The sequence below is a fragment of the Acartia tonsa genome, chromosome 3 (genome assembly GCF_053477335.1).
Source record: "Acartia tonsa isolate MP-2025a chromosome 3, ASM5347733v1, whole genome shotgun sequence".
NCBI classification, from domain to species: domain Eukaryota; kingdom Metazoa; phylum Arthropoda; class Copepoda; order Calanoida; family Acartiidae; genus Acartia; species Acartia tonsa.
The window spans coordinates 34187744-34214768 of record NC_137262.1 but is presented as its reverse complement, the minus strand read 5'-3'; the positions used below and the strand labels follow the sequence as shown (position 1 = coordinate 34214768).

Sequence of the window (27025 nt, the reverse complement as noted above, 5' to 3'; positions counted from 1 at the left end):
TCTGTCGCTATGGCTGATATTCAAAGACCCAAGTCAAAGTTGGCAAAGGGTCTCCACCCCGTGGGTAGTTTAATAAAGCTTGTTGGGAATTCCCTCTATCCTTTTACTTTAATATCTCAACTTCTGTTTACGATAGACATATAAGTCGAATTTTTTCCCTTAGGGATTCCTCTGAACAATAAACATTAAGTGATGATTGTTTTAGTTCATCAGCTTGTCGGAAAGGAAAAAATCCTGTAGAGAAAATATTGACCTTCACCACATTGTTATTTTAGTTAGATGGCTGATAATTGTGTGCTTATTCTACTGACAACTAAGTTGTTCCATCGGTCTGTCTGTAATTCTCTCAGGGACCTTAAATTTCAAAGGGCAATGTGTATTCTTGTTAGCTGTTATTAGAGAGTTATCTAAGCATCTACTATCTTAATTACTAGGACTGTTGGTTTGTCTGTAATACTCTGAAGTACATAAACTTTGTTGGAGAAAATGTACTTTTCTGATCTGATATTACATATAATCAATGGAAATTTCTCTATAAATAATTCACTTTGACCCTTTCTCTCCATGTTTATGTTGTGCTTTGATACTTGTCATTCCTGTTTATAAAAATAATAATAATGCCCTATGATTACCTGAGTAATAAGTATATTTTTTTGTCAATATTTTGCTTATAACAATAACATGACAAATTGTTTTATGGATAATAAACATAAACATAAACATAATGGAAAAGTATAACAGGGTAAATATACACTACTACTAATTTGGAAAATAGAAAATAATATTAATTTATCATAATCACAAATCATTTAATTTTATAACATAAAATTTAATATGAGTATAATAGGTTTTTCTTTAGGGTAGAGTCTTAAGTAGATATAACAATAGAGTAGAGCATGGTAATTAAAAAGTAATCTAGTTAGTTAAAAGAATGAAAGTAATGTTGTTTGTGTGCATATTCCTTATCACATTTCATATTATTAAAACAGGTACAATTTATATTTGTTTGTAAATCTTTTATTTAAAATTTTATAAAATAGTCAGGTATGTTTATAAAAGTTCATAAAAGAAATATTTCTTGATTAATTTGATGTTAAGACAGAAAAGAAAGAAAAGGTTAGGTTAGCCCATTTAACTAAATTAAACCCAAAAAGGGCTTAAAGTTTTATCAACACAATTGAACAATTATATTCTTTTGAAGGTAAAACGTTGAAGAGTGATGAGCAATTGCTTGTTGAGTATGAATCACTCAACAATAATGAAATCTTATTCAAGCCTGGAGCAACAATCAGGTATTTCAGAAAATATTACTATTCCAGAAACTCCTCAACTTATTAATATATTTTTCAAATCTGTGATAATTTCTTATTCAGGGTTGGTCTTGTGAATTCAACCCAGTATTCTATGGTATTTTGCTATTTCAATGTATAACATATAAGATTTTATAGTGAAAAATAATTTATGTTGGATAGCTTTTACATAACTTAAAACATTTTGTTTCTTGATATTTTTTCTAGAAAGTGGGTAATTCTACTGACTGTTTTGAATCTTTTAATGGACCAATAATCAAAATTTTAAGATTATTTGGTCAGGTAACTTTATATACAATTAAAATTTCAAAAATGTGATTATCTCCTGTAGCAAAAAACTGTTTTAGATGTTGAATGTTTCTTTTAAATGCTTCCATACTAAAGATAACTTTTATGGAACAAAAATAGGGAACAATTGGAATGGAGCTTTGGGTGAACTTTACAGGTGAATTAAAATTTTAGGATAAATGGAGCTATGGGTCGATTATTTCTAGTCATAAAAGTATTTATTCTTTTCTGTCCCCCCAAGCTGAAAGGTTATTTTCTGTATAATACTTATGGTAAACATATTTTTAAAAACTATTATCTACACCATAGTTGATATTATTTTTCAATCATTCAGAAATAAAATTGATATTGCTGCAGCCATCTATGCTTTCACTGTGGAAAGAGCAGTGGACTTTACATTTACAGAACCGATAGGAAATTCAATTAACCAATTATAAATCTAAACTACAGGGTGTTTTTTAAATAGAACAAAAATATTACTTAATTCAACCCACTTGCCATTGACAGAAATTAATAATCTATATCTTAATTTCTTCATTGGGTTTGGGAGTTTTATATAAAAAAAATACTTGGCAATTGTCAACAAATTATGCCTTAAAAACCGGTTTTTCCAAAATACTTATTTTTTGGAAGATTTTTGGATCAAGACCAATTTAAAGGGTGTGTACAAATTCAAATTGCACGGCTTGTGTTGATAGTAGAAAAATGTTATGCATATTGTTAGAATCGTCATAAACTCGTTTTTGGGTGTTTAAGAACTATTCCAGTGCTATATACATATAGTTTAGGAGCTACGTGGTAGAATGTCCCAACTTACTTAAAATTTTCAACCTTTCTCCCATTTTCCAATGTAATATTTTTGTCCTATTAAAAAAACACCCTGTATAAACTTAAAAGAACACTAAAAATTCCTTTTATCTTTTCATTATATATCAAAAGAATTTATACAAAGTCAATGGATTCTTAAAAGGAGTGAATGAGGGATTATTTTTTGTCTCCCAAAGAATCCAAAATCCAAATTCTGCCATTTCACAGTGGAGTTATAAAGTCATCACTGGTCATTTAGGTAATATTAATTCTAATATTGAAAAGTACTTACCTATCATTTTCTTTTCAACTAAAATATCATATTAAACTCAAATAATTCTCTTTAGCTTTGGAAGTATGGTTTACTCTATTAGCAATTGTAGCTATGTCAGGTTAAAATAAATATAAGTTTTTAATTGCAATATCAATGAATCTTGAAATATTATATGGTAAAATCTTCTAATTTCAGTCATAATTTACACAATCAATTCAAGGATTACTTACAAAGACTTCTTTAAAGGTAAAATGTTCCATTTTAGTTGAGATTTTAAAGCAATAATTTTTCTAAAACTCCTTCTAATGAGTTAATATCTTAGAATCCATATAATATTGTAAAGGAGAAATGCTAGATAATTTGTACAAGTTCTTTATGTGCTCTGCATGGCAGCTTGCAATACTTCCAGGTCCTAACAGCCTATCCAGAAAGGTAAAATATCAGATAAAATAATTTTAAAGAAAAAATTAAAAGCACCAAACCTCCTTTTTGAGTAACAAACATATTGTGATATCTAATTCTAATTTAGATAATAGTCATGAGTACATTAGTATCTGGTGTTCTAGTGTACAACAGCTATACAGCTGTACTGACATCATCATCGGGTTATTAGACACTTTTTTGTCTTTTTAATTGCATTTATACTTTGGAATTTCAAATATAATGGTTAACTAACACTGCCACCTTCCATTCTTTTTATAATTAAAATTAATAGTCTTTTCTTTAAATCATATGCATTTTTAATAAGGCGGGTTGATTTCCAACTTTTTTGGAATTTCACATTTTTTCACATTGGCAAGGGTTACTGGGCCTATATAAAACCCTGTGAAACTTGAAACAGATTTTTTAATCCAAGAACAACGGGCGCGCGGAGGGGAATAAAAAGTGCTCACCCCCTTATAAAACCAAAAATTGAAATTCCTTTAAACACAGGCATGTTGCATATCAAAATGACCGCATTGAAATGCTGATTATGAATCTGAAAACCGTTTTAAAAAATATTGCTCCTAGTTCGAATAAGAGCTCATTAAGTACCTAATAAGGCTGATTTAGTCAAAATTGTTCATTTTGGTAGGTTATTTGAAAATCATTTCAGACTGAATCAATATTTTTCAAAATGGGTTTCAGATCTGTAATCAGCATTTCAATGTGGTCATTTTGATATGCAACATGCCTGTGTTTAAAGGAATTTCAATTTTTAGTTTTATAAGAAGGCCGGCACAATTTATAACCCCCGCGCGCCCGTTGTTTTTGGATTAAAAAACCTCTTTCAAATTTCACAGGGTTTTATATTGGCCCAGTAACCCTTGCTAATGTGAAAAAATGTGAAATTCCAAAAAAGTTAGAAATCAACCCGCCTTAATGTTTAATTATGATAATTACAGTTTAATAACTATTTATTATTTATAATGATAATCAATATTTATCATTTCAGTTAACAAAGATTTAAAATCTAAAGTTGATTATTACAAAGAGGCGTGTGATTACAAATTGAAGGTAAAGACTAAATTGTAGAAGAAATAAAGGGAATATAAAATTAATATAATTTTGCAAGGTGTTGATAGCAAATGGGTCAGCAGGGGCAAGTTTTCTGGAGGCTAAGGTAAAATTTAAAGTTTTCAAGATTAGGATGACAGCATGGGAGTTTTTATTAACCACCATACTTTGAATCTTCTCTTTAAAAAACGAATCTGTTATAAATTTAGAAATGTTTTGTTGATAACAATTTGATAACTCTCAGAGACAGGACAGAAGAAGAACTTCTGTTTGATGTCAGGTTTGTGTTTAAATCAGGATTGGGTCATATACATATTTGGCCGGATATGAGATATTCGGCTGACTTAGAACATTGGATTTAAGAAATAATGCTGTGACTGTATGATAACAGGGATTTTTGTTGTGTAATATAAAAGATAATATTGCAAGATATCCGGCTGGATAGTTTCAATATTTTTTAATGTTATTTAAAGGAATTACTCCCTAGTAGTTTTTACCCCTTTTCGGTCAGATTAGAAATCCACAGTCACTAGATTTCAGATTTAAATCTGTCTCAATATGACTCTTTGTTACCAAACTTCAGATATGACAAAATTTGACTATAATTCAGATTTCAATCTGAAATTTAGTGACATTATGTCAGGTTATTTTCTCATTTTTGGCAAACAAACAAATATGACACAATATCACCAAAAGTCATATATGACATGTAGTGACATAGAGTCAGAGTTGGAAAAATTACCTAATCTGACACATTGTTACCAGAAGTCATATATGACATTTAGTGATATTCAGTCAGAGTTGAGGAAATTACCTAATCTGACACATTATCAACAAAAGTCATATATGACATTTAGTGACAAAGAGTCAGAGTTAAGAAAATTACCTAATCTGACACATTCTTGCCAAAAGTCATACATGACATTTAGTGGCATTGAGTCAGAGTTGAGTAAATTACCTAATCTGACACATTATTACCAAAAGTCATATATGACATTTAGTGACATAGAGTCAGAGTTGGGGAAATTACCTAATCTGACACATTCTTGCCAAAAGTCATACATGACATTTAGTGGCATTGAGTTAGAGTTGAGTAAATTACCTAATCTGACACATTATTACCAAAAGTCATATATGACATTTAGTGACATAGAGTCAGAGTTGAGACAATTACCTAATCTGACACAATATCACCAAAAGTCATATATGACATCTAGTGACATAGAGTCAGAGTTGAGAAAATTACCTAATCTGACACATTATTACCAAAAATCATATATGACATTCAGTGACATAATAAAAAAACATAAAAACATAAAAAAACATTTATTCAGTGACAGATTACGCCCCGTCTTATGAAGCAGTACATACAATAGTACACCAAGCTACTGCTTAGTACCAGGTGTACTTTACAATTTTTCATAATATTTATAAATTTAAATTGCATGACTAACACTAGATGTTATGTGTGGCACTGATTAGGCTTCCCTAAAAGTAGGAATATGCGTATCCGAGATGTTTGCATTGCCTTTTTTAGGTTGGCATTAAGTTAATAAGAAAAATAAGAAATAATAATGTCAAAATAAATGTAGGTAAAATTAAATGGACAGGGGAAAAAGAGAAGGAAAGAAGGGTTACAACAAATTTTAAGGCTAGTTTTTCTTAAATTTTAAAACCATTTCTGTAATTAATAATGTAAGGTTTTTAATAAATCCAGGCAAATCAATATATTTTAAGTACATTCATTACATTCTTCAATATTACATATAGATTTAAAAAGTTCATCTTTAAGATTTAATGCAAATGTTTTTTTAGGAATATTCTCATTTAAAAGATCTTTTTCATGACAAAAATTATTCCATAGTCTTTGAAATGAAAATAATGGAAACCTTTCAATTTTTTAAAATTTGGCTATTGGAATATAAAACTCACTAGAATTTCTTAGTTGTCTCTGATTTCTTAGATTATTTCTAATCCATACACCATCAACAGAATTTGGTAGCCTCCAGCGAATAAAATCATAAAAAAATAGTAGTTTTGTATAAATAGATAGCTCCTTAATAGGCAAAACATTAATTTTCCTAAACAAAGGTGGCGTATGGCTGTTATAAGCGGATTTGTGTATAATTCTAATAGCTTTTTTTTGTAGAACTACTAAAGGCTTAATAGATGATTCTAAGCCACAGCTCCATGCTGGCAAGCAATACAATAAATGGCTATTTATAAAAGAGTGGAATAGTGTTACTAAGGATTTTTCACATAATATATGCTTAACTCTATTAATTAAAAACAAACTTCTAGATATTTTTTTCCTTAAATATTCAATGTGGTATTTAAAGTTAAGTTGAGAATCAATAAACACACCCAAAAATTTAATTGCAGGAATTTCACTCTGTTGGTTGATATAACCCAAATATCTAATTTTATCTGTATCATTCTCATTTTCATTATTAAAATCTAATTTAATTTTAATTTGTTCCCAAGTTATTGAATCCTCCCTTTTATTAAAGATCATAAATTTAGTTTTAGTTGGATTAAGAGACATTTCATTGCAACGAAACCAATCACAGATATTTTTAAGTTCAATGTTGAGTATTTCAATTATCTCATTCAAATCTTTTCCTGATATCAAAAAATTACTGTCATCTGCAAAGAGTAGTGTCATTAAGCTAGTACAATTTTTAATATCATTGATATAAACTAGAAACAAAATTGGACCCAAAATACTTCCCTGTGGGACACCCTTGCTGATTCCTAATAAATCACTTTTTTCGCCATTTGTATAAACAAACTGATTTCTATTACTTAAATAGTTTTTAAACCATTCTAATTCTAATCCATGTATACCAATTTTTTAAAGTTTTTTTAATAAAATTGTATGCGAAATTGTATCAAAACATTTAGCAAGATCACAGAATACCCCTATAGTAATTAAATTTTCATTTTTTGCTTGTCCTAGATAATTCAAAAGGTGAATCATAGGATGTAGTGTAGATTTTTTTGCTTGAAATCCATATTGATGTTCATAGATAATTTGATTAAATTCAAGATATCTTGTGAGTTGTTCAGATACAATTTTTTCTAACAATTTTGAAAAAATAGGTAGCAAACTTATTGGACGATAATTGCCAGGGTTACATTTATCCATTTTAGAGCTGTTACTATATTTAAAAATTGGCAAAACTTTAGCAATTTTTAATTGTGAAGGAATTTGACCTGTTTTAATAGATTGGTTAATAATGTGAACAAGAGGTACGGCAATACTATTTATAATTTGTTTTAATAAACAATTTGATAATCCAAACACGTCAGAGCTCTTTTTATTTTAGAGTCAGAGTTGGGGAAATTACCTAATCTGACACATTATTACCAAAAGTCATATATGACATTTAGTGACAGGGAGTCAGAGTTGAGAAAATTACCTAATCTGACACATTATTACCAAAAGTCATATATGACATCTAGTGACATAGAGTCAGAGTTGAGAAAATTACCTAATCTGACACATTATTACCAAAAGTCATATATGACATCTAGTGACATAGAGTCAGAGTTGAGAAAATTACCTAATCTGACACAATATCACCAAAAGTCATATATGACATCTAAAGACATAGAGCCAGAATTGGGGAAATTACCTAATCTGACACATTGTTGCCAAAAGTCATATATGACATTAAGTGACATAGAGTCATAGTTGAGAAAATTACCTACTCTGACACAATATCACCAAAAGTCATATATGACATTTAGTGACATAGAGTCAGAGTTGAGGAAATTACCTAATCTGACACATTAATGCCAAAAGTTATATATGACATTTAGTGACATAGAGTCAGAGTTGAGGAAATTACCTAATCTGACACATTATTACCAAAAGTCATACATGACATTTAGTGACATAGAGTCAGAGTTGGGGAAATTACCTAATCTGACAAAATATCACCAAAAGTCATATATGACATTTAGTGACATAGAATCAGAGTTGGGGAAATTACCTAATCTGACACATTATTACCAAAAGTCATATATGACATTTAGTGACATAGAGTCAGAGTTGAGACAATTACCTAATCTGACACATTATTACCAAAAGTCATATATGACATCTAGTGACATAGAGTCAGAGTTGAGAAAATTACCTAATCTGACACAATATCACCAAAAGTCATATATAACATTTAGTGACATAGAGTCAGAGTTGAGAAAATTAACTAATCTGACACATTGTTGCCAAAAGTCATATATGACATTTAGTGACATAGAGTCAGAGTTGGTGAAATTACCTAATCTGACACATTATTACCAAAAGTCATATATGACATTTAGTGACATAGAGTCAGAGTTGGGGAAATTACCTAATCTGACACATTATTACCAAAAGTCATATATGACATTTAGTGACATAGAGTCAGAGTTGAGAAAATTCCCTAATCTGACTCATTATTACCAAAAGTCATATACAGGGTGCGCCACATAAAACCGGACTTTTTTAAAACGGTCATAGCGTCAAAACTACTTGACCAATCAGGACGTTTTACCCCATTATAAAAAGCTTAGGTAATGACCTTTTAGCACAAAAAAAATCTTTGGACAAAGATGGGCTCGTACTCCGAGCTGGCCGCACTTATGTTCAACAAGGCAGATTCGAAATGCGCTGGTGATATAATCTGGATTCTCGACTAGGGCCCACTAAATCAGACCTCAGCCCATCTGTAGATGAGGTAGAGTTATGCAACTTGATGGGGATACTGTTAGATACATAAGTAAGACACTAAAAAAGACTATAGCTCTCTATCTAAAACGGCTTAGCTGTAGTACTCCAGCAAAGTAAAACATGGCAGATTTAAAGTTGTCAAAAACGTCAAAAATCGTGTAAAATCATGAAAATTTCTCGGTTCTCGACGTTAAAGACCCATATGGAACTTTCAAATTCATTTTAGACTATGAATTGCGCTGACAACCCTAGCTGAATCTTCATGCCATTTCCAAAAAGGTATAGAACGTCGTTCTAGCTCAACTGTGGTCCAAATAAAGGCCTCTGTGTCAAAGGGTAGCTTGAATGTTGGGTGAATTTGGATCCTGCGATTACTCACAATCCTAAGGAAATGTGGCCTCCCAGCAGCCCGATCTCAATTCAATGGACTTTTGGGCCTGGAGCTACTTTGAAGCATGCACCAATAGATGTGCTCATACCACAAAGACCTCCCTCATTGCCACTATCAAGGAGAACTTCTCCAGCTTGGACAGGTACATTTTGACCTAGGACTGTCGGCGGTTGAGGAGGCGGGTAGAGGCTGTGATTGATGCTGGCTGCAATTTTATTCAATGATCTAATAGTCATATACCTAGTTTGCTTTCCAGTTTTTAAAATTTAATAAAATCTTTAAAATTGACGATTTTATGTTAATTTGTTTAAAATTTTAAAAAAGTCCGGTTTTATGTGGCGCACCCTGTATGACATTTAGTGACATAGAGTCAGAGTTGAGAAAATTTCCTAATCTGACTCATTATTACCAAAAGTCATATATGACATTTAGTGATATAGAGTCAGAGTTGAGAAAATTACCTAATCTGACACATTATTACCAAAAGTCATATATGACATTTAGTGACATAGAGTCAGAGTTGGGGAAATTACCTAATCTGACACATTAATGCCAAAAGTCATATATGACATTTAGTGACATAGAGTAAGAGTTGGGGAAATTACCTTATCAGACACATTGTTGCCAAAAGTCATATATGACATTTAGTGACATAGAGTCAGATTTGAGAAAATTACCTAATCTGACACATTATTACCAAAAGTCATATATGACATTTAGTGTCATAGAGTCAGAGTTGGGGAAATTACCTAATCTGACACAATATTGCCAAAAGTCATATATGACATTTAGTGACATAGAGTCAGAGTTGAGGAAATTACCTCATCTGACACAGTATCACAAAAGTTATATGTGACATTCAGTGACATAGAGTCAGAGTTAAGAAAATTACCTAATCTGACACAATATCACCAAAAGTTATATATGACATTTAGTGACATAGAGTCAGAGTTAACCCTTACAGATCGGGGGGAGGGGAGGGGGTCATATTGACCCCCCCCCCTCTAGTTTTTTCAATGTCATTTTTTTGTAGGTAAGATATAGAGCTTTGGCTTCATGACTTTTTAAGTTCAGTAACTATACGTCGGCAAGAGTTGATTTTATAAGGATATCTGGTCTGTGTTGGTCGGTCGTGGCATCAGGTCAAAGTCGGTTAGGTGGCACCAAATTTAGAAAAAATTCTAAATAAATCTTAATTTCTTCACTTTGACTTTTGTGTATAAGATAGAGACCTAAAATTTTTTTTGGTGAATACTGGGATATTAATGAACATCTGAGAATAATAGTGTTATGACTGTTTGACTGTTGGACCGCTTCCTGACTGATTTTATGACCGATTTTTGTCTGGCTTTTACTCTAGACTTATATCTTTTATTTCGTGGCTTCTATTTCAGCTAGGGACCTAATAAATTTTGTGGTACATCCTTGAGCAATAATAAATTTCCGTGAGTAGTAAGGTCATAATGTTTGACCACTTCTTGACCGATTTTTGACCGATTTTCTATTTCCTACCTGTAATTTTGCTGTTTTTAAGCTGCCAGCCGCCAAATTTCAAAACAGCTCTAGACCAACCAAATAAGGTATGGAGAAAAATGTGAAAAATACAAAAATAGACTAAAACCTGCTTAAAGGCAGTCTGGCTGTCCAAGTTGTTTTCTTTAAATGACAGGAAAATTATTTTAACCCAAACTAAACAGACAGACAGACAGACGGACAGACAGACGGACAGACAGACGGACAGACAGACGGACGGACAGACAGACGGACAGACAGACGGACAGACAGACGGACAGACAGACGGACAGACAGACGGACAGACAGACAGACGGACAGACAGACGGACAGACAGACGGACAGACAGACGGACAGACAGACGGACAGACAGACGGACAGACAGACGGACAGACAGACGGACAGACAGACGGACAGACAGACGGACAGACAGACGGACAGACAGACGGACAGACAGACGGACAGACAGACGGACAGACAGACGGAGAGACAGACGAACAGACAGACGGACAGACGAAAAGACGGACAGACAGACAGACGGACAGACAGACGGACAGACAGACGGACAGACAGACGGACAGACAGACGGACAGACAGACGGACGGACAGACAGACGGACAGACAGACGGACAGACAGACGGACAGACAGACGGACAGACAGACGGACAACAGACGGACAGACAGACGAACAGACAGACGGACAGACGGACAGACGGACAGACAGACAGACGGACAGACAGACGGACAGACAGACGGACAGACAGACGGACAGACAGACGGACAGACAGACGGACAGACAGACGGACAGACAGACGGACAGACGGACAGACAGACGGACGGACAGACAGACGGACAGACAGACAGACGGACTGACAGACGGACAGACAGACGGATTGCCAGGCGGACAGACAGACGGACAGACAGACAGACGGAAATTTCAAATTTGGAAAATCAGACCATATACACTAGAGATATGGAAAAATATGTGAAAAATTTAAAAATAGCCAAAAACCTGCAACAAGGCAGGCTGACCGTCATTGTTTGTTTTTTAAATGACGGGAAATTTAATTTTGATATCTATAATTGAAAAAATTTTGAAAATCGGACCATAAACACCAAAGATATGGAGGAAAATGTGAAAAATATAAAAATAGCCTAAAACCTGCTAAAAAACAGTTTGACTGCCTTTGATGATTTTTAGTTAATTTTGCTCCTTAATGATGGGAATGTTGTCAAAAAGTTTCAGCATTTTATCTTTTATAGGAGCTGAGTAAATCTCATTTCCCCCATAGCGTTACGGACGGACTGATGGACAAAGTGAATTATGGAGTACTAAAAAATTTATACTAAAAAGATTTTAGAAAAAAAAATTGGGGGTATTTTTTTTCTCCCAAGAAGATAGCCTATAACCACCACAGGACCAGTAGGTATATTACCTGAATAGTAGAATCCAATCGGTTCAGTGGTTACCAAGATCTTACGGGACGGACAGACATCATTCTACTTTGTATTATTAACTAGCGGCTTCGCCCCACACTCTAGGGGCTTTGCCCCAAGAGGCAATTAAAAACAAATTAGTACTTCCCCATAAGAAAAAAGAAAATACCTCCGCAAGAAAAAAAAATTGGGCGGGGGATTTTTTATTTTTGGGAAGGTTGTGGGTGTCCCTCCCCCAAGAAAATAGCCTAAAATCAGTACAGGACCAGTAGGTATGATCCCTGAAGAGTAGAATCCGATTGGTTCAGTGGTTACCGAGATCTTAATGGACGGACGGACGGACAGACAGATAGACAGACATCGTTCTACTTTGTATTATAGATATATAAGGTGGGTTCTATAAACAAAACTGTTACGGTATCGACAGCTGCAAATACGGTATCAACAACAAAAATCTGACGCTAGACGTTCAGAAGTCATCTCACGGTATACGCAATCGCTGTAACATATTGCTGTTATGACGTCATCTCACATTGCTGTAGATTTCACAGATGGATCAGGGAGATGTACAGCATCTCACAGTACAAGCTATCAAAAGCTGTCAAAATTCCTGCTTTTGCAGACGGAAATTATGTAAATAAAACAATAAATCATGCATTGAAAGCATGGTTTATGATGAAAAAAACGGGGCATTCCCAACAGATCTCTATGCAGGGGATGAAAAATTTTAAGTAAAAAAATTTAAATAATTATTATAAAAATAAATATTTTCAATATAAAATTTTTGATAGGTAATGGAAATTAAAATTTTTTTTTTAATTTTGTAAAAAAAAATATTTAATTGAAAAAAAATTAGGTAATCTATAAGTGAGTAAAAAAAAATTTTTCCGGGGGGGGGGGCATTTTCTTTCCCTCTCTCCCTTCACATTTTCTGTACTTTAAAAAAATAGGCTGAATTGACCAAAATTCAAAGACGACATTTGCTTAACATCCCATTTATTGTAGTTTTGCTGTTGATTTTGTTGTTGATGACAGCTGCAGTATTGCAGTTCTATCACTGTACCATATTACCGTATTATCTCTCACAGTAATGTTTATAGAACGCACCGACACACAAAAATGGCCGCCCGAGGTACCGCAATGTGAGATACCGTGATAGAACAGCAATGTGATAGAACTGTGATCACAGTTCCGACTATAGAACCCACCTATAATTTGTGTTTGTGTGTATGTATGTATGTATGTATGTGTGTGTGTGTGTGTGTGTGCGTACTGGCGCGGGTCAACTATACCTTTCAGTAGTAAAATACAAGTGAGAGTGTGAAGATATAACGCGAGTTTTGATTCAGATTCAGTGTTAAGTTATAATAAGTTAATTAATATATAGAAACAATAGAATAAGAAATTCCTAGAAGTTAAAATCAAAATTCTTATTTTAAATAGTGCTTTTAAACAGTTAGATTCAAATACTGAAATTAAAAGTTTTGAATTTTGATTGTTATTTAGCAAAATTTAAACATGACACATTTTCGTAATCAAAAAGAAATAATATCTAAAACAGAAATCGCCAACATGGTCTTTAAAAAAAACTGAGAGGTAAGAACAATATAGTAAATGATATATTTAATTTGTTTAATATATTTATCTTTGTTTTAAGTTTATCACAATAATCTAAAACGTTTTGTGGGTTGGTAAGGATAAGGGTGGAGGTACAATAGTTAGCTTGGGTCATTGACACAGCACAAAGAAAGGGAAGGCGGAATAAAAGTAGGCAATTTACTTATGGGGTAATTTTGTTTTCATTATTGGGTTTGTAGATCAAGTTATTGTTCATTGTATAATTGTCTTATCCCTTAAGATCCCTGATTTATTAACCTCCCTAAAGTATGTACATTAATAACAACTTAACAAATTTGATTATCCTATAATATAAAGTTTTAGGTTTTTTTTGTCTGACGCTTAATATCGCAAATTTATTGTTCTAATTGGTAGTACCTTCAGGGAAGCTTGTGTAGGGGGGGGGGGGGGGGGGGTTAGGCTATAAGATCTAGAAAGCTACATAACCGATTTTAGTTCTTTATTGGTCCTGTTATAGTTTCATGCTTTAATCTTCCGTTCCCTAGCCCCTAAATGTTTGGGTCGCAGCCGCTGGTATATTTTTAAAGTTGTGTAGAACTCTACAATTCTCTCTATAATCCTCATTGTCCATCAGTCCGTCCGTAACTATATGGAGGGAGTGATGCAATATTGTAAACTAACAGGTATAGTTCCTTTCGTGGCAACGCCTCATAAGGGGCGTTTCGTCGTATTTTCACAATACCTTTCCTCTATTTCTAAGCCGTTGGGAGGAGCTCTAACCCTACGGGGCGAATTGCCTAACCCTGTGGGGCAATCTCCTAACCCTACTTAAACTAACCTAACCAAAAATAACCTATAAAAAACTAATCTGAAAATACGCCCCTTTAGAGACGTTGCCACAAAAGGGACTATACCATTGCCCAATATTTGGTACTAAAATTTATATCATATTTTCTTCTTTTTTATCAGCCGTTCATCCTCTCTATGATAATGATTTTTGTGCTTTGTTTCTTATGGATGTTATCTTTCTGGTTATTAATGTTGTGGGTATTTGCTCCCCCCCCCCCTCCCCATTTTATCCATTTTTAGGACTTGATTATAGAGATGCTTCGCTGATAATATTTTACCTTATTGTAATAGGACTCAGTACTCCATAAATCATTTGGATGATTATATTACATAATTTTTTTTTAAAGTTAAAAATCAACATTTAAAATGGACGTACGGATTTGGTTTATAGAGTTGCTACGCTTTCTATATTTAATCTAACTAATCCAGGAATCATCATGCAAAGTTTGAAATCTATAGGACAGTTCTAACATGTCGAGATTAACGCAAAAAAGCTATCTGTTATTGACGGACGTACAGACCAACCCTAATTATTGAAAATCTTCGCTTTTAAAAACGTATTGATTACTCAAAATTTTCTGTACAAATAACGCTTCTTAGATTGTACCTTATTGTTAGGATTCATCATGAAAAGTTTGAAATCGATAGGACAATTATATTATGTCTAAACTAATGAAAAGAGCTATCCGTTTTCAGCGAACATACGGTAGACCGACCCGAATTATAGAAAATCTTCGCCTTTAACAATTGTTGCTAATGCAAAGCTACGCTACTATTCAGAGATCAAATGAGATAAGACAATGGCCGATAAATTGATGTACATCTTCATTAATGATACACAAAATTACACCTTCTGTAGATACAATTATTGGTTGAAACGTTTCGACACTCAACTTCCTTAACCAACCAATCAGAATTTAATAAGAAGTCCCCAAAGTTGTAAAGTCAACGAATAAGAAAACGGTATTATAAGACTTTGGGGAATGAAGTAATAATAGTCCAATGTCCCCTCCCTCCCTGGCTACTATACCGATTAATTCCAGTGTTGGTTATAGTTAATATTTGGCATAATTTCTTGACAGTTTTTGATATGATGACTATTTTTGAGTCAACCCAGGGAGGGGGAGGGGCTTCTGGTCCGTAAATGGTGCTGGTATCCAAAGTTTTATAACCACGTTATCTTATTTTTTGACTCAAAAAATTATAATTTTGATTGGTTGGTTACTTTTCAACAATAGGAGTAATTTTATTTATTTATCATCATTGGAGTTGTATATTGTATATAAAGGGGGGGGGGGCGAAAGTGACACTTTTTGAAACCAAAACTAAAAGTCAAAGGAACTCAACTAAAAAAAAGAGTTACAGGTCTAAGATTTTGCATGGCAGTTGCTTTATAGGGGTACAATATGGAACTGTGAAGAAACGGCGGCGCAACCGCCGAAAACCGCCGAGAAAAGGCAAAAAAAATTTCGGCGGGAAACGGCGGTTTTCGGCGGTTGCGCCGCCGTTTCTTTACAGTTCCAAATTGTACCCCTATAAAGCAACTGCCATGCAAAATCTCAGAACTGTAACTCTTTTTTTAGTTGAGTTTCTTTGTTGACTTTTAGTTTTGGTTTCAAAAAGTGTCACTTTCGCCCCCCCCCCCCCTTTATCATCCATTGTCTTATTCCTTTACCTCCCTAGAAAAAACATAAAGTTATAGTGTGGTAGTTTTTAAAAGCGAAGCTTTTCTATAATTAGGGTCGGTCCGTCCGTCCGTCCGTAACGCTTTTTTCGTTAATTTAGGCATGTTAGAATTGTCCTATCGATTTCAAATTTTGCATGGTGATTCCTTTAGCAGTTAGGTACGATTTAGAAAGCGTAGCAACTCTATAATCATTACCAAAATGTCCGTACGTCCATTTTAAACATGATGATTTTTTTTACTTTTTTAACATCAAATTTTTATGTGATCTAATTATCCGATTGATCTGATTTTTGGTATATTGATTCCTGGGACAACAAAGTATAATGTAATAAACGAAGCAATTCTATAATCAAGTCCTAAAAATGTAAGTATGTCCATAAACATTATCCTGTATCAAGCAGTTTTTTAACAAATTTACTCACAATTTTGCTTTGACTCTTATACATTTATATTAGGATTATTCAGTTCTGAAACTATACAAGTGTTAACGTCCGTTTGTCCTACCGTTTCAGTGCTTCGCTTTTATGGATGTTGTCATCCTTGTTTTTAGGAAAGTAATTACCATATTCCTTGAGAAATATGTTGTTGATATTTTGTCAGCTATGAATACCTTTTGTAAGCCATATAATCGTGGACATAAATCATTTTAATTATTTTACAGAGACAATTTTAACAGGGATATATGAGTGGAATAGCTATACGATGCCATACATGATTTCTGAGTATAGCTAAGAACTGATTCTAATCCAGCGGATTTTTTTTGGTTTCAGAGCCATACTGGAAGATGTTTTTCACTTCTTTTTAGTATCGAAGCTATCATTTTATCTTTCAGTCAGTCCGTCCGTAACGCCATGGAGGAAATGCAATTTTATCAACTGCTAGACAGCGCAAATTTTTGGTGCAGTATGCTTCACGCTGATGCAGCAAACCAAGTATTTTCTAGTATATAATTTACTTGGTCTGTTAGTTTGTCCGCCATGCATTAGAATACATGTTGTATTAACAAGGGTTAAGTGTTTTTTTATAATTTATTTCCTATTCTTCTTTTTACATCAACTAAACATCCTTTCTAAAATAATAAAGCCTCGTGCTTCACTACTTATGAATGTTGTCATCCTTGTTATTATTAATGTTTAGCTCCGCTTTAAGCCTAGTAGTATTTTTTAAAATCAGGATTTTACCCCCCCCCCCCCCGTCCACTTAAAAAGCTTGCACGCCCTTACTTAAACCTCTTAGAGAACAGTTTTTGGTTTGATAGAGTAGCTTCACTTTGACCAAGAATGACAATATTTATAAAAAAATTTCAGACAAACAATTATTAAGTGACAACGCAATTCGTGCTCAACATTTTTTGTACAACAATTCTTAGATCGTACCTTACTGTTATAAGAACACCATGAAAAGTTTAAATCAATTATATCACGTCTAAACTAACCTAAAGAGCTATCCGTTCAGACGGACATACGGACGCACGGACAAGAATGATAGAAAAGCTTTACTTTGAAAATTTTTGCTAGTGCAAAGATACTTTACTTTTTAGTAAGGGAGGTGACATTGTGCTAGTCTCCAAAGTCTAACAAAAACGTTTTCTTATTCCTTAACTTAACACCTTTGGGGGACTTTTATTGATTTTGATTGTAATCTAATTGTAATTCTAATCTACAGAAAGGGTAATTTTGTGTATTATCATTGGTGATATATGAACATCAATTTATCTGCCATAGTCTTATCCCTTCAAATCCCTGGCTACTAATACTGTTAGCGATATGGGGTACTATGTCCTTACGTAAATGATGGATTTAATCGAGAATTTAAGCATGTTAGAAATGTTTTATCGATTTCAAACTTTACATAATTATTTTGTAAGAGTTAGGAACAGTTAAGAAACCAATTTAGGAAGTCCGTACATCTATTTTAATGATGCTGATTATACTTAACATTTTTTACAAACATTTTTTTATGATGTGATTAATTATCTGCTTTGGATATTCGCTTTTATTTCATTTGTTTGTTTTTTTTGAATATTCTTGTATTAAACTTTAATAGCTTGGTCCCAAATTTTCAACAATTCATTTTTCTACAGAAAGGGTAATTTGTCAGGTTCTTGAGGGATAAGACAAATATAATTAATTAACAAAATTACCATTTGTAAAGACAAATTATTAGTTTGGATCAAAATTTAATAAAAGTATCGAAAGTTTTTAATCCAACGAATAAAAAATCATTCACCCCTCCCATTTAAAAAAGCTTGCACGCCCTTCAACAAGAATGACAAACATGCATCTTTATAAAGTAAAAACGCATTGAATACTACGCTTTTTAGATCATACCTTACTGTTAGGAATCATCATGAAAAGTTTAAAATCGATAGGACAATTATAACATGTCTTAATTATTGAAAAGTGCTATCTATTCAGCGTACATAAGGGATTAGACAATGGCCAATAAATTGACATACCCAATGATGGACACATAATTACCCCTTCTGTAGATTACAATTATTGGTTGAAACGTTAGAACAATCAACTTTCTGAACCAACCAATCAAAAGTCAATAAAAAGTCCCCAAAGTTTTCTACGAAGTTTGCAACGAATAAGAAAACATTATCATAAGACTTTGGGGACTAAAGTAATAAACATCCCAATGTCCCCTCCCTCCCCAACTACTATACTGTTTTTTTTTCAGAGAAAGAGGGTTAATTAGCTGTTTATTACACTAATCCTCAAATTATTATAAAAATGTTTTCTTATTCGTTGGCTTTTCAACTTTGGGCTCTTTAGTTAATTTTGATTTGTTGTTTCATTAAGTTGAAAGTTCAAACGTTTCAACCAATAATTTTAGTCTACAGAAACGGTGATTTTGTGTATCATCATTGGGGAAGTACATCAATTTATCTGCCATTGTCTTATAACTTTAAATCCCTGTTTTTTTTTAAAGCGACTTTGTATAATTGGGGTCGGTCCGGTTAGCTAGAATTATCCTATTGATAATCAACAAATATTAAATTTTTTTATAAATATGTTGTTAGCGTAGAGTTGGCGTAAATCTTGTTTCTTGATGTAAATGAAAGGAAGTGGGTAATAACTTCAGAAAAAGGTGAAGGAGATTGTGGGGAAATTTTCACTTAGAATTGTTTGTTAGTAACCAATCCCTTTTCCCTAGTTTTACTACTTTGGAGCTTCACTTTTGTATGTTTCCTCGTCAAAAGAGAAGCTTTTTATATAGTTAGGGTCTGTTTGTCCGTACATAATGGTTATATTTCATTAATTTTACATTTTAGAATGTTCTACCCATTTCAAACTTTTCATAATTATTTTATAAATGTTATCAGAAAGTCCACACATCCATTTAAAACATTTTATTTTTATCAATTAGTTCAAGTGTCCTTTGGTATGTTTGTTTAGGTGAAATTTTGGAAAGTTGAATATAAGGGGGGGGGGGGGGGGGCTGAGGTGCATTTCTGATATTCATTTTGGTAGACTGATTTTTAGATGATGCTCTTACTTGAAGTAGCCTAGCTAAAAGATGACCAATATCATTGGTCAACTGTCTATAATTAATACTACAATTAATCCTTCACAGCTTAGAATATACCTGCTTTTCAGAGACGTATAACATTGTCAGTGATAAAAGGGATAAAACAATGGATGATACATCAAAATACCCCTTCTAAATTCTATAATTATTGGTTAAAACGTTTGGACACTGCTGGTATATTAATTGACTAATCAAATTTAATAAAAGTACCCAAAGTGTAGAGCGAATAAATTAAAACTTTGGTATTATTGTAATATACAGTTCAATGTCTCCTCCCTCTCTTTTTGACCAGGGAGGGAGGGGACATTTGGCTTTAAATTACGCTGGCACCCAAAGTTATCTTCGGTTGACAACACTTACAGGTTTTTCTTATTAAATTTTGTATGTTTTTTTTTACATTAGAAGAGTGCAAATTTTTCAACCAATTTTTTTCTACAGTAGGATTATCTTGTTTATCATCATTTGGGATATGAATAAATGTTTTGTCCATTGATTATCCCTTGAATTCCTGTTAAATCTTTAACGTTTTTTCATTCATTGGCACAACAACTTTAGGGACTTTTTTACTCATTTTGAGTCTCCAAATGTTTTAACTACTAACTATAATTTACAGAAGGGGTAATTTTGTGCATTATCATTGGAGATGTATGTTAAGGCGGGTTGATTTTCCACTTTTTTGTTTACACAATTTTTTTAGTAAAAGTCCCCAAAGTTGTTAAATCCGCGAATGAGTAAACGTTATTAAAAAACTTTGGGGACCAGTGTAATAAATAGCTCATTGTTTCCTCTCTCTCTGGACAATGTGGTGATAAAACTTTGGGTACTTTCTTATTCCCTACTTTGACATTGGGCTGATTATAACACTGGTACCCAAAGTTTTATGATAATGTTTTCTCATTCGTTGGTTTAATAACTTTTACAAAATTATGATTGGTTGATATTAAATTGAGTGTTCAAACGTTTCAAACACTAATTTTAATCTTCAGAAGGTGTAATTTTGTGTGCCATTGATATGTACATCCATTTATCTGCCATTGTCTTATCCCTTTGGATTCCTGAGTATCATTAGATATTGCTATTTTGTTCAGGGATCTAAAGGGATAAGGCAAGGGCCGATAAATTGTTGTTGTATATCCCCAATGATAATACACAAAATTAACCCATCTGTAGATTGAAATAAGTGGTTGAAACGTTTGAACACTCAACTTTATGAACCAATCAATAAAAATACAATAAATATCCCTAGAGTTGGCGAGACAAAGAACAAGGAAAGGTTATTATAAAACTTTGGGGAATAGTGTATTAAAATGCCCATGGTTTTTCCCTCCCTGTATTTTGTTTCTAATTAGCGGCTACACCCCTAAAAGCCTCTAATGGGGGGGGGGGGACGAATCAACTCCCCTTAATATTCAATTTTAGTTTTATAAAGAAAAGGTAAAAAACATCTTTTCAGGACCTATGAGAAGCTACATTGTTAATTATAACCATACTGGTTCAGCAGTTAGAGAGATCCCATTGTATTAACAGACAAACTGACACTCTCATATAGACATCCTGTTACTTTTATATAAGGAGAAACAAATATATGAATTGTTACTTTCAATAGATAGATAGTAAAGTTTAAGTTATAAAAGAAAAAAAATATATTAAAAAAACTATATTAAATTTAAATAGTTGGAGAAAATATTTTGTGTTGTATCTTTTTAAAAGCGAAGCTTTTCTATAATTAGGGTCGGTCCGTACGTCCGTCCGTCCGTCCGAGATAGATAGCTTTTATTCGTTAATTTAGGCATGTTAGAATTGTCCTATCGATTTCAAACTTTGCATGGTGATTCCTGTAGTAGTTAGGTACGATTTAGAAAGCGTAGCAGCTCTATAATCATTACCAGAATGTCCGTACGTCCATTTTAAACATGTTGATTTTCTACTTTTTCATCAAAAATTTTTATGTGATCTAATTATCCGTTTGATCTGATTTTTGGTAAATTGATTCCTGGGACAAAAAAGAACAATTTTATAAGCGAAGCAACTCTATAATCAAGTCCTAAAAATGTAAGTATGTCCATAAACATTATCCTGTATCAAGCAGTTTGGCAAAAAATTTACTTACACTTTTGCTTCGACTCTTATACTTTTATATTCTGATTATTCAGTTCTGACACTATACAAGTGTTAATGTCCGTTTGTCCTACCGTTTCAGTGCTTCGCTTTTATGGATGTTGTCATCCTTGTTTCTTTTTATCTAGTATTCCCACCTTCCTTAATATTATAGATCATTCCATTTTTCTTTATTAAAAGCGAAGCTTTTCTATAATTAGGGTCGGTCCGTACGTCAGTCCGCCCGTCCGTCCGTCCGAGATAGATAGCTTTTATTCGTTAATTCAGGCATGTTAGAATTGTCCAATCGATTACTAACTTTGCATGATGATTCCTGTAGCATTTAGGTACGATTTAGAAAGCGTAGCAAATCTATAATCATTACCAGAATGTCCGTACGTCCTTTTTAAACATGTTGATTTTTTACTTTTTAACAACAAATTTTTATGTGTTTTAATTATTCATTTGATCTGATTTTTTGTATAATGATTCCTGGGACAACAAAGAACAATGTAATAAGCGTAGCAACTGTATAATCAAGTCTTAAAAATGTAAGCAGTTTTTCAACAAATTTACTTACAATTTTGCTTTGGTTCTTATACTTTTATATTCTGACTATTCAGTTCAGACACTATACAAGTGTTAATGTCCGTTTGTCCTACCGTTTCAGTGCTTCGCTTTTGTGGATGTTGTCATCCTTGTTTAGATATCCTTTTCGGTTAGTTTTTTTTCTAGATAATCGTTTTTGTGGTTAAATTTTTGTGTTATATAACAATCAAGTTATTTGCATAAACCACAGAGGGAGTGGACATTGGACTGGAAATTATACTGGTTCTATAATCTCTAATTTGTTGGCTTAAAATCTTTGAATATTATTTAAAAATATTGATTGGATGTTACATGCCAAACATACAGACTGAAAGTTTTAAAAATTTTCATTGAAAATTGTGTAAAAGTTAGAAGAACACTTTAGATTAAAAGTACTGAGTCATTTAAAAAAAGGTTTTAGTAGGATTATAATCAATGTTACTTTGTGTTTCGTGCAAAAAAATTGGTGACAGCTAGGAGTAAAAAATTACAGTAAAGATATCTAATTAATAGTATTAAATTTTTCCTTATTTTTTGCATCAAAGGGGTAGTTGCAAGAATTGCATTTAAACTTGAATTTAGTGAACTGCATATTTTTTATGTTCAATAGTTTATCTAGAGGACATACATTTGTAATAATTTAAATTTTCTACCAGGTAGTTTTAAAAATATCAAGACTTGAAAATTATATATGGTAGATGGTATTTTTGTAACTTATGCTTGCCATCAAACTTTTTTAATGCACTTTATGCAACTATCCCTTTAGATATTATATGTTTTTATTTGTAATCATTTGTAATTAGTATACCTATTGTCAAAAATTAATTTAACACAAAATTTTAGAATCACTTCAATGTCAGGTTGTTATTTTTTTTAGTCTGGTGTTGAGGTGGTTTTGAAAATCGGCGTTATCCTCTTAGAAATTTTTTTTTCAATTTTTTTCAATTTTGTACCCCCCCCCCCCCCCCCCCCCCGACTACCGACGAACAACTATTTTAGGTTAGGTTAGGTTTTAGGCTAGGGAGCCGAGCGCTGCGGCTAGGCAGGCAAGGGGGCCGAGCGCTACGGCTAGGCAGGCAAGGGGGCCGAGCGCTGCGGCTAGGCAGGCTAGGGAGCCGAGCGCTGCGGCCAGAGTTCATAGTTCGCTGTCGGGGGGGGGGGGGGGGGGGTACTTAAATTTTCAATATTGAAAAAAAAATTTCTAAGAGGATAATACCTGAAAATCTTAAAACTACATCATAACTTACTTTTAAATTGTTGATGAACAGTTTTTGATGCAGTTACCACACAAACAAAGAAATGAGAAACCAAGAAAGAGACAATTTTCAATAGAATAACTTAATTAAAAGATTGTTACATAAGTACAAAATCGTTTATGATAGTTACTTCTGTTGACCCATTTGCACAACTAGAACAACCAGAATCTTTTGAAGAGTACCATCATTTAATTTTATAGTTTTATTTTAATTAAATATTTTTAATTAAATATTTTTTGATTTTGTAAAATTTATTGCTATTAAAATTGTTTGTCATCAATTGTCAGATTAGAGTATGACTGTTTGTCACTAAAAGTCAGTATGGAGTATGACTGTTTGTCACTGAGTATCACTGTTTGTCAGATTAGAGTATGACTGTTTGTCATCATATGTCAGATTAGAGTATGACTGTTTGTCATCAAATGTCAGATTAGAGTATGACTGTTTGTCATCAATTGTCAGATTAGAGTATGACTGTTTGTCATCAAATGTCAGATTAGAGTATGACTGTTTGTAATCAAATGTCAGATTAGAGTATGACTGTTTGTCATCAAATGTCAGATTAAAGTATGACTGTTTGTCTTTAAATGTCAGATTAGAGTATGACTGTTTGTCATCAATTGTCAGATTAGAATATGACTGTTTGTCATCAAATGTCAGATTAGAGTATGACTGTTTGTCATCAAATGTCAGATTAGAGTATGACTGTTTGTCATCAATTGTCAGATTAGAGTATGACTGTTTGTCATCAAATGTCAGATTAGAGTATGACTGTTTGTCATCAATTGTCAGATTAGAATATGACTGTTTGTCATCAAATGTCAGATTAGAGTATGACTGTTTGTCATCAAATGTCAGATTAAAGTATGACTGTTTGTCACTAAAAGTCAGTTAGGAGTATGACCATTTGTTATCAAATGTCAGATTAGAGTATGACTGTTTGTCATCAAATGTCAGATTAGAGTATGACTGTTTGTCACTAAAAGTCAGTTAGGAGTATGACCATTTGTTATCAAATGTCAGATTAGAGTATGACTGTTTGTCATCAAATGTCAGATTACAGTATGACTGTTTGTCATCAAATGTCAGATTAGAGTATGACTGTTTGTCATCAAATGTCAGATTAAAGTATGACTGTTTGTCTTCAAATGTCAGATTAGAGTATGACTGTTTGTCATCAATTGTCAGATTAGAGTATGACTGTTTGTCATCAAATGTCAGATTAGAGTATGACTGTTTGTCATCAAATGTCAGATTAAAGTATGACTGTTTGTCACTAAAAGTCAGTTAGGAGTATGACCATTTGTTATCAAATGTCAGATTAGAGTATGACTGTTTGTTATCAAATGTCAGATTACAGTATGACTGTTTGTCATCAAATGTCAGATTAGAGTATGACTGTTTGTCATCAAATGTCAGATTAGAGTATGACTGTTTGTCATCAAATGTCAGATTACAGTATGACTGTTTGTCATCAAATGTCAGATTACAGTATGACTGTTTGTCATCAATTGTCAGATTAGAGTATGACTGTTTGTCATCAAATGTCAGATAAGGGATTAACTGGGCAAATTTTGAGGGTCAATTTAATCACAGATTACGATCTTAATCACCTGAACTTTGCTCACATTGAGTCAGATTCGTCAGATTATAATCTGAAATCCCCCCTGACAGATTAAAAATTTGGCGGCAAATCCTGAGTAATCTGAGTTTTAGTACCTTTTTGCGCAAAAACACAGGTTTTGTCAGATTACAATCTGACGAAATGTAATCAAATGTCAGAGTTGATTGATGAGGGGCGGGCAGATTAAAACCTGAGGAAAACCTGTCAAAACTCAGATTAGACAAGGTTTTGGCACTACTTGTCAGATTTAAAAACTACTAGGGACTTGATATTAAATTTTATATTAATATATCTCTTGCAAAAATATTTATTTTAGCACCAATGGAAATGGAGACACGACAACATTGATTACTAAACAACCTTTTGTTGATTTATATCTCAAGGATCAAAATGTAAGAAGTTTCAGATTGGAATACTAGTAGCTTAATGTATTGTTCACCCACCTAAACATAGGTTTTAATTATACAAATTTTAGTATTATAACTTTTGAAAGAGAAGTAAGATTATGTAATTCTTTAGGGAGACTGCTCAATTGGATTGTCAGAAGAACAAGTACCTGGACAAATGCCCTTTTCATATTTTGCAGTGAGGTAGTATTAATGGGCGAATATAGGTTGATTATGATATTAGCTTAAAGAAAAGGTGACACACTATTTGACGCACTCTTACATAAAATATTTTGATGAAAATTGAAAATTGAATAAAGTAGTAGGTATATAATTTAAAAAAATAAAACATTTAAATTATCACATATGATGCATGCCAATATAACAATCAATTAGACTAAAGAAAGATAGTGAAAAAGGGTCTTATAATGGTTAAAAAAACGATTTTGTTGGTCAACTAACTAATCATATGTTGAGGTAGACACTAAAATTTCAATATTTACTTAAGGATTTTTTTGAATTTTTAAATTTGGCATAGATATTCTAAAAGTATATAATAGCACCCATATTTTGAGCCCATATCATATTTAACCTATATTTGCCTTTAATAATCAGAAAAACCACTAAAAATAAATATCCAATATGAAAACATATTATTAAAAGTTGTCTTTTCTTTAATTTTTATTGCTTTATTCCATAGTTTTATTTCAAATTATCTAGAATGCAACTTTATCAACAACCTATTTTAGAAAAGGAGTAAACATCAGGAACCTGAACAGAGTAATCATGAGATTGCATGAAGCTGGCATTTTGGGAAAACTACTTAATCCTGATGTTAAAAGGTATACAAATTTTTAAACAAAGTAAAATAACCATAACATGAAAATAGCATTTAGACAGATACAAGAGTGTTCATCGTAATATCCTTATTGTTCAGATTATCAATAAAATATTAATTTTTATATGATTTTATTTACTTCAGCTTTAATTCTCTTGTTAAAAGACACTGCAGTGGGCCACAGGTAATAAATTTAACAAAAAAAAAATTATAAAAAACCATTCATTCAAATCTTACTGTTTCAGATATATAACAAAGTAATGTTTGATAATATTATATTGTTTTTTTGTATAATGGGAGCTGGAGTTATTTTAGCTATGTTTGCTGTATTAATTGAGATATTGTTTGCCAA

The 27025-nt window shown here is 32.7% G+C and overlaps 2 protein-coding genes across 3 annotated transcripts in view; one reads left to right on the top strand and one right to left on the bottom strand.

Moving 5' to 3' along the window:
- Nucleotides 1-27025, bottom strand: part of LOC145313961 (F-box only protein 30-like) — a 116206-nt gene that overhangs the window by 69874 nt on the left and 19307 nt on the right. The window lies entirely within an intron of this gene.
- Nucleotides 10-26992, top strand: LOC145312924 (uncharacterized). The gene is made up of 7 exons (XM_080152132.1): nt 10-64; nt 1202-1292; nt 4421-4456; nt 25766-25841; nt 25969-26039; nt 26585-26677; nt 26818-26992. The coding sequence occupies exons 1-7, from the start codon at nt 10-12 to the stop codon at nt 26885-26887; spliced, it is 492 nt and encodes a 163-aa protein (XP_080008258.1). The 3' UTR covers nt 26888-26992.